We start from the raw sequence: 16,092 nt of genomic DNA on the forward strand, positions 1-16,092 counted from the left end.
GACGGCACTGCCTGCCCTCCAGTGGGAGTCAGGGCTCTTTGGAAGCAGCTGCTTTCACCTCACGTGTCTTTCCCTACAAACAGGAAACACTAAAAACTCCTAAGACTTCTTCAGATCTGTTGCTGAGTTAAAATGTTCATATCCGAATCTTTAACTGGGTTGTGCAGTATTTGTAAAATAGTGTCTGGCTTCTGAAGAAGAGGATCATTGCCTTTCCAGTTTTCGTAGCTGGCTTAGCTCTGATTTAGATGCTGGGCTTACTGGGTGGCCTTGTGGGTACAGCACATTCAATTTCTGTCTTGATTTCCCAACTTTCTTTTCAAAGTGAGCCTGAAGGTTTCTGACTTTTTTTTTTAATGTAGTGAAATTAAAGTACTTGTTTCACAAAGAAGCTTGCTATATAACACTTTAGGCTGTTCTCAGGAAGTAATAAGTTATTGGAAAACAGACAGTCATTTAATAAACACCTCGATTTAGCCCAGTCAGCAGGTCAGCTCTTCCTGTTAATTTGAGGCCTTGCCTCTGCCCAAGCTCAGGCCTGCATGGATCAGGCTTGGCGGCCTGTGGGGGCCTGAGGGTGGGGTTCCATGCCCTTCCTTCCATCTCTGCCTCCACCTCCACTCACTGGCTCTTCTTCCCAACTCCTCTAGGATCAGACTCAGGAGGAGAGAGGGTTAGGATGGGCCATGTGACCCCAGGGTGGGTGGGTGGGTGTGTGTGTGTGTTAAAGCTGTTATTTTAGAGATCTTTCTGCCCTGTCCAGCACCAGAAACCTTGAGTATTCTTCCTTTGAACTTGGACTGTCTTTCAACAGCCAGCCCTTACTTCATGGGGCCCCCCTCACCCCTTCCAGTGGTCCTCTTGGGCAGACTTTCAGCAGCCTTGGGCTAGATCCTCCCGTAGGACCCATGTCTCCTCCCCAGAGCGCACACAGTGGTGCCTTAGAGTTGGTGGACCTTACAGTTGTTCCCGTCAAAGCCTTTTTAAAATCTGCTGCAAGCCGGTTTCTTCCTGCTAGGTCTCTCAGGTGTGTGAGTCATCACCGGCCCCCATGTCCCCCGGCGTCTAGGGCGTGTAAGTCAGGCCCCGGGATTCTCTTGACGTTCCTCCCTTGCTCATCTGAGAAGCCGGAGAAGCGCTCCCACCAGAAACTCTTTAAAATAGGCTTCTCAGCCACTTGTTCCTCAACTCTGTCTTCGCCTTGGGCTGATGCTGGCCAGCCTGGGTCTGGAAGCACGAGCAACACAGATGGGCCATAACCGAGCCTGCGAAGGGCCTTGGGCATTGTCTTGGCCTTCACAGCTGCAGCTATAATGGAGAGAGCCCCATTATTACATCCTGTGACTCAAGCACAGTATCTCATGTCTGTATTAAAAAAGATACTAAGAATTTACCCTTCTTATCTGCCTAGCTGTTCTCAGAGTCAAATGAGGGTATAAAATTTGTGCAGTACATGTGGTAAGACTTGTTGAAGTTTTAGAGCCATAAGTAGTGGTGAACAGAAAATTCCCAGAATGCAAATTAGTAGTTAACTTGTGTGTCTTCCGCCAGTTCAGTTTCGAGGTGCTGCTGTTTTCCATATGGTAATCCTTCACTTACTCCCCAGTGTTGAACATGCCGTGGTGAGTCAGGCCCTGCCCATCAGGAACCCGTGTCTGCTGACATGTGTTTGTCGGTCCCTGCCTGGCAGCCTGTCTCCTTTGGGGTCTAGAAGAGCATCAAGAGGGGCTCCGGTCAGGTGGGGAACTGGACTGCTCACAGCAACCCCTTGCTTCCTTGTGTCCAGACCGAGCGGGTGCCGCTGGACCTCAGTCCTCGGCTGGAGGAGGCGCTGGACTTCGGCGAGCTGGAGGTGGAACCCAGTGAGGGGGAGGACTTTGAGGCCCGGGGCAGCCGCTTCTCCAAGTCCGCAGACGAGAGGCAGCGCATGCTGGTGCAACGCAAGGATGACCTCCTGCAGCAGGCGCGGAGGTGAGCGGGCCTGCAGTGCCGTTGCGGGGCACCTCCCGTCCAGTCCCGGGACCTGAGCGTCCTAGCCATAGATGCCAGCACTGGAGCATTAGCGCCTGTCACCTGCAGTTTCCAGTTTCAAATCTCTGCTGAAAAGCCAGAGGATCTGGTAATACTGGGCCACCCGATAACCTCTGGCCAGCGCTGCCAGTGTCCCCTGTGGGCACTTTAACCCACACTCCCGTGCTTAGTACTTCTGTGCCAGCGTGTTCTAGACCCTTTATGTTAACTACTTTCTCATTCTCTTAACTCTAAGAGGGAGCACGGTGATTATCCCCATTAAACAGACTTGAAGCTGAAGAAACCAAGGCCTCGAGGGCCTCATGCCAGCCTGGTGCCCAGCACCCGAGTCCTCCATCCTGGCCACTCTGCATGGCCAGCCTTGGAGCACGGCTACATCCCCGCAAGCCCCAGCCCCGGGTGGGGGCAGCCAGAGGGAGAATGTTCTCTTGACTTGGCAGGCACTGGGTAGTTAAACATTTGGTGACAGGGCTGGTGTGTTGTTCCCGTGGGTGGGTTTGGTGCCCAGCGCCAGCCTGGTGAGTAGGGACTTCATGCTGTGTGTGTTCGGGGGGTGGAGGAGAGGGAGGGGCTGAGCAGCCTCCGCTGCAGAGACCTTCCGCCCCTCTGTTCAGGGCTGGGTGTCTTATTTACGGGGTGGTGCTGAGTGACAGCTTCGTGGCCGTGCCGGGGAAGGGGGAATTACGGAAGCACATAGTGTGTTTCTGTGTGCCTGCCTTCCAGAGCTCCCTGGGTCCCTCACTTGCACCTTTGGTTTTTGGTAGGCGTTTCTTGAACAGAAGTTCTGAAGATGACTCGGCCTCAGAGAGCTGCCTCCCCTCAGAAGGGACGACCTCTGACCCTGTGACCCTGCGTCGAAGGATGCTGGCCGCTGCGGCCGAGCGGAGACTTCAGAAGCAGCAGACCTCCTAGCGCTTCCTTGCCTTCCTCGCCGCCTCCGCCCGAGCCGCGTGCCCGGCCTGCTGAAGAGGCCTGTCCCCAGTTGCGCCCGCTGTGTGAAGAAGCGGGCTTGACTGCATCACCGCTGTATAAAGCATGTGGTCTTAATAGTGTTTGGACAGCTGACAGATTTAATCCTTTTTTGTAATACTTTCTATGTGACATTTCTCTTCCCTTAGAAACACTGCACATTTTAACTCTAGGCAAGATCTCTTCTGCATTGACTGGACTTTGGAGGGGTGGGGAGGATCAAGAGGAGGTGGGCAACCAAAGACCTGAAGCAGGCAACGTCCATGACTGCCTTATGCAGAAGTCATAACAGATGCCGGTGTCTTTAGCTCCAAACGTGGCAGGAAGTGTGTGTGCAGCAGATGGGGGTTGGAGGCAGGGGGATCCATACAAAGCAGCGTGGAGATGGACAGACAGAGCCTGACTCCACACCACTGGGTAATTTCTGTTGTCCAGCTGCTGTTCTTAGTGAGGAGGCATTCAGAATGTCACAGAGTGAGGCCAGAGCTACAGGCTTCTGGACCCCTGGGCTGGCGGGGCCTCATGGAAAAACCGTGTTTGGTTCGATACCTGGAGCAGAGCAAGGGAAAGCCCAGGGATGTGGTGTGAGGAGGTAACAGTTGTGTCCCAGGACATGCGGGACTTTCTGAGCCCCCTGTCCAGAGCTGGCTTTACTTCCGTTAACGCTGGTGCTCCTCCTTCTATGAGTACGCCCTGCGTGTCCATCCTCTCCTCTCTGTATTTCATTGTCCCCTGCCCACCTGCCCCCAGACATGGGGAAGGTCAGCACTGACAGGGTTAAGTAGCAAGCTTTGGTTTGTGGTTTTAATTCCTTGGTAAAGTCAATTAGGCAATGCCAAAGGCTGTGGGTTTGGTCTTTGGGGATGGGAGAGTACTTCTTGGAGGGCTTCATTGAAGAAATAAATGATACCTTTTGTAGCTTTCTTCCCTGGAGCCCTTCATTTTCATAACTGTGTTGGTTAAAAGGTGAGGTGTTGCCTCCACCTGCCTTGGAGCAGACCCAGATCTGAACTTTTTCAAATCCTTGACAAATTTCACTTGAAGGGTTTGAAACACGCAATCATAGCTTACATAGTTCAGTTTTATGTCCTACTGGATTAAGTTTTCTTTTTTTTTTTTTTAATGTTTGAAAGCATAGTTTTATGGTAGTCCTTTTGGGAAGAATCCAGTATTACCTAAAATTGGCAAAGTTAAATGTATTTTACATAACAAAGTTTTTAGGATGTTGTTGAGAAGTAACTGAAAATAGAGCGATGAGTACGTGTTTAGGCTGAGATAATTTATTTCAGTAAATCTTTCAAAAGCCTTATCTTGAAATGCTGTTAGTAAATTTCTGTGATTTTTTTTCTTTTAAAATTTGTTTTGCTGAGAGCATAGCTATTTGTTTTTACTGTAAAACAACAAGAAGAAGAAGAATAATAAAAAGCAAACTGTGCTAGTGTGGTGTTGTGTGTGGCTTGGAGCTAAGGCAGTTTTCTTCAGAAGTGCAGAAATTAGATTGTGTTTTGATGTTGTGTGTTCTGTTTTGGTTGGTGGGTTTTTCTTTATAATTTTGTGTGTGTGTGTGATGTGCACCTTTAAAGATGATACCAATTCCGTGTGTTCTTATGTTTCAGATGTGTGAAAGAATGTTTTGGAGTCAATTTTAGAGGGTCCTGAGACAATGGAATACAGCAGAATGACAGTGATCACAGGAGACATGCCTTTAAAACGACCCCAAAGAGAGGTCCTAAATTCACCCTTAGACTTTACACCTGCATAGGAAAGGCTTCTGTGCACTTACTGTCTCTTGGCTTCTGTCACTTCTTGGGGATATCTGGGACAGACTAAAGGCAAGGGCAGGATGCTAGGCCAGCCCCCCAACTCCATGGGGTGGCCCCCGCCCCCAGCCCCTTGGCCGTGCCAGCTTCTCCAGCATGCTTTGCTGAGGCCAGGCAGCTGGCTCAGGTCTGTAAACCGGGGGCGTCTGGGTGCTCTGAATGGTGGTGGAGGGGCCCTTGCCCTCTCTGGGCTCTTCTGGAAGTGGTCTCCCTCACTCCCTTCATTTTCTTTTGACCCTTTTGACATCTTGGGTTCCCAGTTTGGTTTCTCCCCCCTCTGATTTTGAGGCTTTTATGTACCGTAGAGACCCATGATCTTTGTGGATGTTCTAGTTCTGTTGATGTGGATTCTGGGTGTGCAGGTGGCTGCACGGACCTGGCTTCCCACTTGAGCTGGGTAGACCGTGTGCTCTTCGATCTTCGGCCAGCAGATGTGGTCCTCTCTGGGTAAAGCTGAGAGCTCTGTGGAGCAGGGCCTCGCACGCACAAGGAGCCCTGGCCCTGCTGCCCAGCTAGGTCAAGGGACAACTCAGCCTGCCTGCCTCTGGACTCCTTCATCTCCCATCTCCTCACTCTTTCCTAGGAGTGGTTCTGAACCTGACTGCACATTAGAGTTACTTGTGGAGCATCTGGAAACCATGACGCATAGGCTCCACCCCCACGCGTCTTGTTCTAATAATTGGTCTTTCCCTGCACCCTTTCCTAGCAAAATGCTTCTGGATTCCGTTTTAAGTAAGGTCAAAGAGATGTCTGTTGTTTTTTTTAGCTACAGAATTCACAAGCAAATTGGGCAAGAACCCTGTTACCCTATGGCTTCTTTTTTGAGAAATTCAGGTGATGCCACATGTAGAAATCATGGTATCCTTCAGCCTTTCATCTGTAACCCCCGCCCCAGACCTGTGTCCTGAAGTCAAGCTTCTTCTCAGTCAAGTCCTGAGAGTGCAGGGTTCCCATCAACTGAGATCGTGCGCCTCCTTCTGCAGATAAGTTGGGGTGAGGGAAGCTGGTGGGAAAAGCCCTGGGGGAGGGCCGGGCCTGGCTGGCTCACCAGCAGCCTTGTCCTGGCTAAGGAGCTCCTGGATCCATTCTTTGTAACAGAAGGGGACTAGCCTCTTATTACTCCACGATTTCTGCAGCAGTGTTAGCCCCTACCTGCCATCCTCACCAGATTTAAAAGGCCAGGGGCAGTGCCAGGGAGAGGCCTTCCTGGGCTGCTGGTGTGTGGAGGATTCCACTTAATTGACTTCACCCAGCCCGTGCCATCTCCTGGGTGGAGCACTTGACTGCTTGGCTACTAAGTGATCCAAGGACCTGACGCAGGATTTTGCTGAGCTGTGTTCCCTCCAGATCCCAGCCTCAACTGACTTGCAGTTTAACTGCAGCAGAAACATGGTGACCCAGGGACTGGAGAACCGACTCCATGCGCCAGGCTGTGCTGGTCTCGGTCGTCCCGTGTGTGTGTGGCCTGCTGGGGACTGCCGGCATTCAGGTGCAACAGGGGAGGCTTTTCAAGATGTCCGAGTGAGTGCACATGACCCTTTGGGTGCAGAAGGCTGGGGCAGTTTGGCCTCATCCTTGGGACCACCCATTATGCTGTGGTGGAGCCCCTGGGTACAGGATCACATATTAGCAGGAAACCTGCCCTTCCAATGAGAGGGTGCTGGACCAGGAGGAAGGGGGCACTGCAGGCTAGAATGGCCCATTCCTCTACCCGCCCTGCTCCCAGGTGGCTGTGCTCAGCTGGTTCCCCCTTGATGGCAACACTGGCACAGGCGTGGGGAAGGTCCAGGATGAAGGGTCCTTAATCCGGCACTCACAACCCTACGCACCAGCCTCCCAGTGTCTGTGGCCCAGTCAAGTCCCTCCCCTTTCCTGTCAGAATGAAGCCCGAGGGTGAGACTCAGGAATACAGACAAACATTCTCTTTATTGAGCTACACATGAATTTTCCATTAGTCAGAGAAGTAGACTGGCAGTGTGTAAGATATCACAGAAACCTCACCGATTGGGAATAGAAAGGCTTAGAAAGACCCGTGGGCTTTTTTTTTCTTTTTTTTCCTTTTTTTTTCCAATTTTTTTTTTTTTTTCTGCATTTTAAGTTTTTTGTGTTTTGTCTTTTTGCCTCTTTATCTGAAATGGCTGTGACTGGTCTTCTTCAGCAAATATTGTCTTAAAAGTGAACCGTGAAGAGGTTTGGGGTTTGGATACTAGTCAAAGTAGAAATGACATTGGACTGATCATGAGAACTGTGGCTTTCATGTAAACATTACATTCCATCTTTTTTTTTTATTATTTTTTTTGTTTTTTTTTTCCCATCTTGTGGTATTTAAAAATTTTTGTTTTTTATCTGCAGCACAAACATCCCCACATGAGAAAGAGCGAACACAGGTCACTGAAACAAAGGAAAAGGTGGAGGGGTGTGCGTACGCACACGCGCACACACACACACACATACACACGCGCGCGCACACACACACGGAGCATCCATCTGAGAGACGGAGAAGCGAAAATGTCAGCAGGAAAAACCACAACCCGGTTCCCAAAGACTACGAAAGCTGATCTGGTGTGTAATACATAGTGCTCATCAGGACAAAAAGAAAACCAAAACCTAAAACAACTAAAAAAAAAGATAAAGGGACTCTGTAGGAAGGGAATGAGGGGGAAACTGTTTTCTGTTGGGCTCTATTTATGTATATGTTCTGTATCCTTTGGGGGCAGCTACTGGCCAGTGAGAGCTGTGCTTTATCTGTACAAACCCCGAGTGAGCGTGTGGTCTGAGTGTCTCGGGGCTGGGCAGGGGGGTGCTGTGGGCATGGAGGCTTCGTTGGGAAAGCAGGGCCTGAGCACACGCCGGGAACCAGCGCCCAGGGTGTGGACAGGTGGCACCTCTGCAGGTGGGGTGGGCGAGGCTGCAGGTGTGTATGTTTATTTCACAAAGGGAAAAAAAAAGATGGATGAGATGGTGAGTTTTCCTTTATCCTCTTTTTTTTTTTTTTTAAACACTACAAAGCACATGAGAAATGTTCTTCCTTTCCTTTCAAATTCTAAATGTAAAGACTCAAACTAAAACCGGATTCTACAGCATTCTAGAGAAATACACAGCCGTCAGTCACTCTGGGTCGTAGGTTAGACAGGGGGCTTGATACAGAAAGGCTGTGTGTCTTACAAAGGCCAAAAGGTCATGCTACCAGGAGATCGTCAACAGCAAAGAGTCCGTGAAGCAGTCTGTAGAGAGAGAGACAAGGGGTCCAGTCGGACCATTTTCCTTGATTTAGAACACCAACCAACCAACCGACCGAAAAACCCTCCAGCGTGTTTAATGACGGGGTGGGGGCAGAATGGGGCAGCATTGCAGGGGGATCCGGAACCCAAGGGAAGCCTTGCCCGGGCCCCCCCGGGAGGCCTCACCCCAGGGACCCTGCCCCGGCCCTCTTGGAAGGGGAGCCTGAGGAGCGACTTCAGCTCTGCAGGGGACCCTGTGCTGTGACGGCCCCTCCCCTCAGCTGCAGGTGGGAAGCAAACCAAGTCTCCCTCTTCTCTGACTCTTGCCTTGTTAACATGAATAAAGAAAACTCAGGAGACAGTGGATTGATCGGAGCAATGATTCTTCTAAATTCTTGAAGTTAACAACCTCCGCCACCCAAAAGAGAAGCATCCTTAAGTTTTCTCTTGTTGCAAAGTATGGGGCAGGGAGACATTTGGGGTGCTGGCCACTTTTTAAAAAACAGTTTTGGAACTCACACAAGTGCAGGACAGAACCAAGAGCACACAGCCCGAGTGGGTGAAGCAGAGAAAAGGCTGGACTGAGGCCAGGGCTTTCCTCGCCTTCCCCCTGCTCACAGAAATGGGTCTCAGAGTGTAAAAGCATGTGGCTGTTCTTAAAAGGATGGACTCCCAAATCAGGACTTGATCGCAGTGCGTGTCTATGTGTGTGTATGCGCATAAGTGCACGCTCAGGTGCTGTCCCAGGAAATTGATGAGCAATGGAATGGTGGTCGGTTCTGTCTGAAGCTCTTTCTAGTACAGACTAAAAAAACTTTAATATATATTTGTCTATATATATAAGGTTTGTTATGCCTTTTTGGAATTTGTTTACCAACTTGCATTTGTGGGGGGGGGGGGCAGGGTGTGTGTGTATGTGTGCAAGCTTTTCTGTGAGTGCTGGAATCATTACCAAATAGGTTGCTATACAGGACAAGAGGTCAGTACAAGCCGCAGCCCCGGAGGTTGTTGGCAATGATGATGTCGGTGACGGCGTCGAATACCACCTGGATATTATTTGTGTCTGTGGCACAAGTCATGTGACAATAAATTTCTTTGTTGGGTGAGCGGTTTTTGCTTTCAAATTGTGCTTGGATGTAGGCAGCGGCATCTTCATAGGTGTTGGAGCCTGTAAGGAGACAGAGCAGGGGTTGTGGGGAGGCCCTGATGAGAGCGGGCTTGGGGGTGGGTGGGCTGGAGACTCAGCCCTGACCTTCTCCAGGAGGCTGCCTGGGGCCCTCCTCCAAGGCAGAGTCACAGCTCACGTTAAAAACCACACACAGCTGCGCGATCACCTGGCTTTCCCAGGTCTTTCCCTGTGTTCACACGCGGTCCCCCCACGGGCCCTGGGCAGACAGTGGCCACAGGCAGCACACTGAGGCCGGCGGGTCTGCCCTTCACAGTGCTCAGCCCTGGTCCCAACCAGGCCTGCTGCTGCTCCTGCAGGTGTTTTGGGTGGGGTGGCGGCTCTGGGCATGCGGGGCGCCATGTCTACACTTTCCTGAATGCTTCCTCCACTGGTACGGCCAGGACTGTCTTTGAGCAGTCCCCATGCTTAAAGTGAGTGACCAGGACTGGGGGCATGGGTACCCTCCATCCCCAGGTGGGAAGTTTGAGGGGCTGGTGGTATTGTAATACTAACTGGGGCCCCACTGGCACCCCCAATTCCTTGGATGCTCCTTCGGTCCTGGCCAGGGTCTGGTGGGGGTATCTGGATGACGTAAGGACAGTTTGCCCATGAGTTGCAACCCAAGCCCCATATCTCTATTCTGTGGTTTTCTAACAACATTAAAAAAAAAAAAAAAATCATGGACCAACCCAGAACTGCCTAAAAGCTCGTCCAAGTATAGTTGCCCCATTTTCTTCAGTGCCCCTAGGAGCTGGCCAGCATGGAAATGATACAGTCTGACGTTAAGGGTGGGCGGCTACACCTCCTCCACCCACCCCTACAGCTGCCCTAGTCTCCAATGAGTCACAGGGGGATCTGCAGCTTGGGCGCTGGAAAGTGTCTGCAGCCAGATAATTAAATGTGAGGGATCAGGGCTAAGCGGTAGAGACACCCCTGGGTAGGGGTCAGGGCGGAGACCAGCTCTGGACAGCCCACAGGGCAGAGAGCCGCAACTCCACCGCTGGCTGGCCACCAGTGAAGCATTAAGTTGGGGGCGGCTCAGGGACTAGACACAGCCCCAGGGAGGACCCCACCAATGGCCCTCCCATGCAGAGGGGGCCAAGACAGCACCTGTTGAGGTGAAAAGTGCCCAGGAGTGACTCTGAGGGTGCCCATTCCTCCCTTGTCAGCATCCACTGAGTCCGTGCCCTTACACAGCCCGACGGTCCCTCAGAGCTCCCGAGACATCCCGACACCCACCTGCCCACCCCAGCCCCTCCAGCTGGTTTCGTCCCCACAGGCCTAGGCACCCCCAGGGGCCACCTCATTGACCATTTGTCACCCATCATGTTCCCCGAACTCAAGCTGGATCTCTCTGGAGATCCTGAAGCACTCAAGTGTTTCCCAGAGTCAGACTGACTTCACCTGGGCATGTCCACCACCCCACACAAACCCGGCAACGAGCCTGACCACTCCTCGGGCCGTGTCCTGAATTGGGCTCCAGGGGCACCAGGTCCCTGGGGACAAGGAAGAGCCCTCAGAGGTGGCACTGGCCTGAGAGGGCCTGCCGAGCCCCATCTGGTGACCACTTTTTGAGGACCCAAGTGGGTCCTGAAGGTCCTTGCTGGGGCTGGGAGAGGTAGCTGCCAAGAGGGGATACGGCCTGGCTCATCCTACCCTGGCCAACCCCTCCGTGCCCGCCTGGACTCGCCCCGCCCTGCAGAGGGCACCTCGAACACAGCCAGTGCCCCCGTTTGTGGTGTCCATCCTTTGGATGGTACTGAGGTGCTGATGGCAGGCGTGGGGCAGGCCTGGCAACTGGGTGCCATCCTCTCCATTCCTCCCTGTGCTCCCCCCAAGCGGTGGGGGTTCCTGCCTACTGTGGGGCCCTGATGACACACACACAGGCGATTAACCTGCCCCAGGTTGTGGTCTGGCTCCAGAGGCCGCTTCAGCCTCCCTATAGCCTGGGAAGGGTGGGAAGCCGGCAGGTTCGCACAGGGGAGACAGGCAGTGCTCAGAACAGGCCAGTGCACCCTCCTCCACACCCAAGGGTGAGGGCGGACTCTCCCCAGTAATGGAGGAGGTTGGCGGGGATTGGGGGGCAGCATCCACTGCTCCTGGAATCGGGCTGGATTTGAGGACCCATGTCACCCTGGGAGCTGAGCCTACACCCTGGGGCTGTCAGGGAGAGAGGGTTCCTGACTGAGCCCCCCGGGACACATCCTCTGGTGCCACCCGAGGAGCCCCTAAAAGCTTCCCAGTCCCCAGGGCAACAAAGGCTGGGCTCTGGCCTCCCATCAGTGCTGCTCCAGCCTTTAAGCAGCAGGTCAGAGCTGGGCCATCCTACACAGCCAGCCTCCATCAGCCGCCAGAGACAGCCTTATCACGGGGGTGTGTGACACACTCCCCTTGAGCCAGCCAGCTGGGAAGGAAAAGCCCCTGAGAAGGTGTGGAAGAGAGGCAGACAGGCAGGGTGGGAGGAGGCCTGCAGAGTCAGGGTGGTTTGACTGGGGAAAAGCCCAGGATGGAGGGAGAGCAGGAGAGGGTAGGTGAGATGCTTGCTGGTGGAGGTGGGGAGCAGGGCTGAGGCGGCCCGGGCCCCACTCATCAGGCACGTGTGCACCCTTTCTAGTGCAGGAAAATGGGCTGTGTGGCCCAGCAGAGGCCCAGGGCAGGAGTTAAGGAGGGGTGCTGGGGAGATGGGAGGCCAGGACGAAAGCAGAGGGGGATTCTGGGGGGCGGTCCGGCCTCCCGATCTTGCCACGTCCCTCCGAGTCACCTGGTCACAACGTGCGAGCATCGTGAGGGTTCATTTCCCACTACGCCCAGGGCGGCACCCTTGCCTCTTCTAGCCCCTCCCCACCTGCCAGATGCCTGGGAGATGCAGGTCCCTGGCAGGCCCATGCGGCACCCACCTGTGTATTCGGGAAAGCAGATGGTCAGAGGTGACTTCTTGATCTTCTCCCCAAAGAGGTCTTTCTTGTTGAGGAAGAGAATGATGGAGGTATCGATGAAGAACTTGTTGTTGCAGATGGAGTCGAAGAGCATGAGAGACTCGTGCATGCGGTTCTGCAGCCCCAGACGGGGAGGGGAGAGAGCCAGACAGACAGCGAGAGGGACAGACAGGGAGACAGGGAAAGAGAAGACGACAGTTAGGCAGGAAAGGGAGGATCGGGGCTACCTGGAGGCTCAGAAGGGCTGCTGGGCCCCAACGGCTCCTTGGAAGGCGGACAGGTAGAACGTCCTGCACAGCACGGCGCTTCTTGTGTCCAGTGTTCAGAGCAACTCATACTCCCGTCTCGGGGCCGGTGGCAGAGAGAGGACTGGGAACCAACCAGGGCTCCCTGGGAGAGGCTGAGGACAGGGAGACCAACCATCCCCTCTGCAGAGTCCGAAGCCATGAGAGGGTCTCCCTGCATCTGTGTGCGCACACGTGCATGTGTGTGTGTTGGGGGGATTGCTGGACAGGAGCATGAGATCTGTGCTCTGGCCTTTCGGTCCACACCTTTCCTGCTGGGCCTAACCTGTGGGTGGGGGTGTCCTCCGGGAGTGGAGAGGGGCTCTAGGCCCCTCCTGTGGCTCCTGCCAGCATCCTCCGGGGACTGGGGAAACACTACTGCACAGGCTGCCTGGGGGATGGCCGCACTCCCTTGGGCTGGGTCAAACTCAACCACAGGTCAGGTTATGAGAGCTGAAAGCCGTGCAGAACTGCTTTGCACACAGGAGTTTGTTTAGTAAATGAACCAAAAGGATGTGCACTCCCAATCAAGCAGGACCCTGGGACAGCCTTCTGCCCTGGGCAAGGACGGCCTTATTCTAACCAGAATAAGAATAAGCAGAGCAGTGGTGTGGGCATCTCTGGGCGTTATCCCCGGAGATGGACAAGCAGGCAGTGGAGCCGAGTGGGCTGCTTGAATGTGAAGTGACCACCACCTGTCACCGAGTCCCACGCTGCCAGCTCTTCCCTGCCTCGTGTCATTTAACCCCATTAATCCTTAGGGGTCACAGAGGTGACAGGGCTGGGACTAGGAAGGACAGAGACGTGGCCCCGACTCTGGGCCAGACCACAGCTTCTGCAACACAGTGGGTCTCTCCGGCCAGCGTGAGTAGCCTGTGGGCTCCAGAATAAATGGTCAGAATAAACGGCCGGCCTCGCATGTCTTTGTTCATCTCTTGCATGGCTGGGTTGTTATCCTGGTGACCTGGAAGAGGCATTGGCACCAAACCCTTGTTCTTACAGCCAAAGCCAGTTGGTGGAGGGGGTGGTCTTGGGTCTCAGCTGCCCCTCAGGGGCCCCTAGACAATGGTTTTACTGCAGCCTCTCGGACCTGCCGCACAAATCCGGCAGACTCCTATGGTCTTACTATCCTCCTGGCCTCAACCAGTCCATTTCATTCTCAATCCCCCACCCAGATTCCGCGGGTCGGTCACTGCATAGTCACCCTCGAGTAGAGAAAACACATGACACTTCCCCCTGGTGCCATTTCAGTGGAGCCTGTTCAGAAGCGGGCAGGCGGAGGTTTCCTAGGAGTTCAAGCAGGTGCTGCTCGGGGCCAGGGCTGGGAATACCCAGGGTCCCCGGCCCACCAGGGAAGCAGAGCAGAGCCGCTCCAAGCCAAGGATTCCACAGGAAACGCCTCCCCACCACGCAGCAGCACCTTGGCCTACAGCTGCTCAACCACAAGCTGGAAGCCCATGGCCAGAGGCAAGGTCCCACCTCGCTGCCCAACTAGCTCAATTCGATCTATAGACGTGGGGGGGGGGGCATGTTGGGGACACATGCCCAGGGCACTCCCAGAACCAGAAGAGGCCCCCAGAGAGACCTGAGCTGAGAGTAGGGACTCTGACCATATGGCACATGGGTTGGGCTGGGCTGAAAGGTCTGGAGGCCGCCAAGCATTGGTCCAAACGAACGATTCAGGCCAGCTGCCCGGCTTCAAGTCCCACTAGGCTAAGGCTCGGCCCCTGCCTGCCCCGGGGCTGCAGGGCGGGCGCTCTTCCCGCTCACACCAGCAGGGTCAGTGTGCAGCCGTCTGTGGGGCTGCAGGAATGATCAGCACAGGCTCCTGCTCGCAGAGAGCGCACAGTCTAGTTGCGGAGTGAAAATGCACACCCTTCAAGAGGTCCCGGTTCCGAGCGAGCGAGCACGCGGCACAGAGCAGGAGAGGGGCCCGCAGGCAGTGAGGCTCCCTGGGCAGACCTGGGGGGTGAGCCTGGACGGAGGGAGATGCAGGGACGGTGGTGGGGAGGGGAGGCGCCGGCACTGAGACACCCTCCTCACCCCGCAGGCCTCACCGCTCATCACTCTGAACCCACTGGAACCCACTGCCAAGGAACCAAGAGCCCAGCCTGTCCGTACATGCTTGCCCAGAGAACACGGATGCCAGAACACGTTCAGAAGTGATGTCAACATCTGAGAGAAGAGAAGGAAGCCAGGGGTCACAGCCAGGCGACAGCACCCACCCCAGCTCAGCATCACCTTCCTGTCTCTCCCACTCGCCAGCAGAGTGTGGCCAGTGGCTGGCGCCAAGCCCTCTGGACGGACAGGGCAGCCTCTGCCCTCACCACACCCCCTGGCACCTGGAATCCCCCTGCCCTGGTGCACTGTGCCCTCTGCCGGGTGGCCCACAGTCCAGCCCCAGGACACGCAGCATGAGGTAGGGTGCCCGGCAGAAGCAACTTGGGCACTGATACAACACACCACACTCACACTAGAAAAAGCTGGCACTTTTTATTAATGGTAGGTGACTAATAAATACATTACGTCAGCCAATAAATTATTACAATGACTAGAGATTTATTAAACCAACGAGTCACTCTTCTTACAAAATTACAGTTAATATGGGGTGGGTGGTGGTGGGGCTGGGAGGTGGGACCACTGTACCTAAGACAGGAGGTTTGCTAAGGAAGGAAGGGGGTGCCCAGGCCCACCTCTGCCGGGCACAGGAGGGGAGGATGCAGGGGGGCCGAGGCAGAGGAGAGAGGGAGGTGAAAGGCCTGGCTGCTCGGGGAGGCGGCAGGAACGGGGGTGCAGGGGTGTGGGGGGCAATGAGAGGACAGGCCATAGGAGAGCGGTGCCTGTGAGCTGCTGGCTCTGCAGGGAATGGGCTGTGCGTTCAGGCTGGTGGTCTGGGTGCACAGGGTCTGGGTGGGCCCTCTCTGCTTCTGCCCGGGCCAGGCCCTCCCCCGACAGGGGCCTTCACCTGTTGGGGTGGGGTCTGCCTGGAGCCCCCAAGGGAAGGTCTTACTTTGTTTCTGGCCCAGAGGACTGAGACTCGCCTTTCTGGGGGTGAGGGTGGAGTCAGGGGCAGCAGCTCACAGACCCTGTTCCTGATCTGGCTGTCCTATCTGGTCTCATTGCCATGGGGAGCTGGACCCTTCTCTCTGTAGGCCTGTGGGTTGACGTCAGGGGGACTGTCTGGGGGGTGCTGGCCTCTGGCACCCCAGGTTGAATCTCTGTTGGCCCTGGAGCTGGAGCCTCGGGCCTCAGTTCCTGAGAACTGCCAGGCTGTGCCTGAAGGCATCCAGAAGGCTCAGGGAAGGGCAGGGGCCACCCGAGGCGGCTTCGTGTGCCCTACCTCGCAGAGAGGGGGCAAAACACTGCCTGGTCTGGAGAAAAGGCCGGGGGCCGGACTGCAGTGGATTTACTCACCAAGAGGCATGTGCTTGGCCTGCCCTGGGTCAGGCCAGAGAAGAGGGAGGGGCCAGGAGAGACATGGGCCAGAGTGGAGAACTGGCAGGATCATGCACCAGGCACAAACTGTCCCAGGGCAGGGAGGGGTGAAGTCTTCCGTTGCAGGACTCACCCCGGCAGAAGGGAAGGGCCTAGGCGAGCTGATGCCTGGTCCTCCCCGCTCGGGGTTTACGGACAGCCTTGTTGTGGGGGCTCCAGGTAGGCAGG

General features: G+C 54.8%; 2 protein-coding genes across 3 annotated transcripts in view; one reads left to right on the forward strand and one right to left on the reverse strand.

The window, feature by feature from the left end:
- Window positions 1-4,421, forward strand: part of AMFR (autocrine motility factor receptor) — a 45,564-nt gene extending 41,143 nt beyond the window's left edge. Inside the window, exons 13-14 of the mRNA XM_068991951.1 lie at window positions 1,787-1,971; window positions 2,796-4,421. Of these exons, the coding sequence (XP_068848052.1) occupies window positions 1,787-1,971; window positions 2,796-2,943 (333 nt within the window). The 3' untranslated portion in view covers window positions 2,944-4,421. The remainder of the gene's footprint in view (window positions 1-1,786; window positions 1,972-2,795) is intronic.
- Window positions 4,422-9,021: 4,600 nt separating this feature from the next.
- Window positions 9,022-16,092, reverse strand: part of GNAO1 (G protein subunit alpha o1) — a 176,513-nt gene continuing 169,442 nt past the window's right edge. For both annotated transcript variants that reach the window (XM_068993421.1, XM_068993422.1), the window contains one exon: window positions 9,022-9,209. In XM_068993421.1, coding sequence (XP_068849522.1) covers window positions 9,022-9,209 — 188 coding nt within the window. The remainder of the gene's footprint in view (window positions 9,210-16,092) is intronic.

The sequence above is a fragment of the Capricornis sumatraensis genome, chromosome 20, assembly GCF_032405125.1.
Source record: "Capricornis sumatraensis isolate serow.1 chromosome 20, serow.2, whole genome shotgun sequence".
Taxonomy (NCBI): Eukaryota; Metazoa; Chordata; class Mammalia; order Artiodactyla; family Bovidae; genus Capricornis; species Capricornis sumatraensis.